Source organism: Histoplasma capsulatum, genomic scaffold (assembly GCF_000149585.1).
Source record: "Histoplasma capsulatum NAm1 scaffold_5 genomic scaffold, whole genome shotgun sequence".
NCBI lineage: Eukaryota > Fungi > Ascomycota > Eurotiomycetes > Onygenales > Ajellomycetaceae > Histoplasma > Histoplasma mississippiense.
The window spans coordinates 22,375-24,188 of record NW_001813978.1 but is presented as its reverse complement, the minus strand read 5'-3'; the positions used below and the strand labels follow the sequence as shown (position 1 = coordinate 24,188).

The following is a 1,814-nucleotide window of genomic DNA, read 5'->3' as shown; positions in this document are numbered from 1 at the left end:
CTCGATTACCTGCGACCCCAATATCAGGACGTAACCAATTACACTACGTTCGCAATCAAGGGTCCCCCAATCCTTCCCCCCTATTACTGAGCAAGAATCCGGCTCAGAAGCGGAGGGTGATCAAACTGAATACGCGATGGCAGAGGAAGATATGACAACCTCTGGCTCCGCACGCGATACTGGCAAGATGCCAGAACGCGAGGAATCCGAGGATGGCACGCCCAGTCCTATGCCGATACCTACGCCGAATCCTAACGGCATGGTGACCATGGCAGCAGCAGATCTCATTGCACTCTGCGAGCGACTGATATCAGCACGCGCGCCGCCACCTCCTCCACCTCCTCCACCACCTCCACCTCCTCCGAACCCTATACCAGAAGAAGATCCGAACATGCTGGCTCGCGAATACCAGAAGGAAGCGCAGGCCTCGTTGAACACAAAGTCCGTCACCACGTTCGATGGCACCAACTACCAGACGTGGAAGATGGCGTTCTTGTCGGATGCAGAAGTGATCGGTGGTGCAAATATTCTTAATAAGAACCAACAGGAACCACCTGAAGGTTTATCATCGCTCGATCAGCGATATTGGGTGATACGTTCAAAACTTCTCTTCCGTCGCATGTTGCAATCCCTAGTAGGTTCTGTCCGTTTGACCATGGGATCCATTCAACCCGACAACGCGGCGGCCCTATGGAACAAGGTAAGCGCAGTATACGCGATATCCCTAGGGGAAGAAAGGATTAACATCCTTAAAGAATTTACCCACTTGCATGTCAAGGACGGTGATTACCTGGCGTACGTACGCCGATATCAATACCTGTCTGCTCGCATGCGACAACTAACGGAGGACCGTGGTGAGAACTACCTCCATGATTTCTTTATTATCGGCCTCCGAGATTATCAGAGGACCTATGTTAAATCACGCCTCGATACGTTCTACGGGACGGGTCAGGGTCCGATTGTCAACCTAGATATCAACGATCTCACAAAACAAATTGCTCACCGGATGAGTAAATCAGAGGGTACTGGACGCCCTAAAGCTCCAAAGGCCAACGCGGCCACCAATGATAATGACAACACAACTTCCGCCGCAACCGCAAAGTGCGGATACTGCAAGGTCCCAGGGCATATAAAGGCTAATTGCTATCATCTGAACCCTGACAAAGCGCCCGAGTGGTGGAGGAAAGAGAATAAGGATAATAAGGGCACTGACAACACTGAAGGTGCCAAAAAGAAGGGAAAGGATAAGAAGAAGGACAAGGATGACGACAAACCTACTGGCACCAGAGCGCCAGATCTCCTTGCATCGCAACCTAATGCCAACGCAGCAATTGCTTTATCTACGTCGTCCGCTACAACATCCAAACCTTGGTATCTCGACACCTGCGCAAGCTTCAATATGACGGGTGAAAGGCACTCGTTGGTGCGCGCAAAGTCGTTCGAAGGTGATTTAGAAATTACTACCGCGGACGGTGGCGTAGGACGGGTTGAGGAGATAGGTGATATCCTTCTAGAATCAGAAGGGGGGGATATCTCAGTGGGTTACGTCCACTGGATCCCCAATCTAACAGTCAACCTTCTATCCTTTGCGAAGCTAGAAGATCAAGGCTTCAGATACCCACTATCAGATACCACCCCCTTACTATTTTACAATAAAGGGCCCCCGAACGGTGCCACCTTCACCGCTGTTCGCACGTTCAAAAGAAACGGGTCTACAAGATAATAGAAACGAGAATCTCAAATAGACGTCCATCACTCGTTCCAGGCCGTCATTTTATGGGCCCAGCTTTCATTTACGGTGACGCAATGTCGAC

General features: G+C 50.6%; 1 protein-coding gene across 1 annotated transcript; it reads left to right on the top strand.

Annotated features, from left to right (window-relative positions):
* Positions 1–136: 136 nt before the first annotated feature.
* Positions 137–1,568, top strand: HCAG_04872 (predicted protein; the record flags this gene model as incomplete). Its single annotated transcript, XM_001539355.1, has 3 exons — positions 137–700; positions 779–1,477; positions 1,515–1,568. The coding sequence occupies 3 exons, from the start codon at positions 137–139 to the stop codon at positions 1,566–1,568; spliced, it is 1,317 nt and encodes a 438-aa protein (XP_001539405.1).
* Positions 1,569–1,814: the final 246 nt, after the last annotated feature.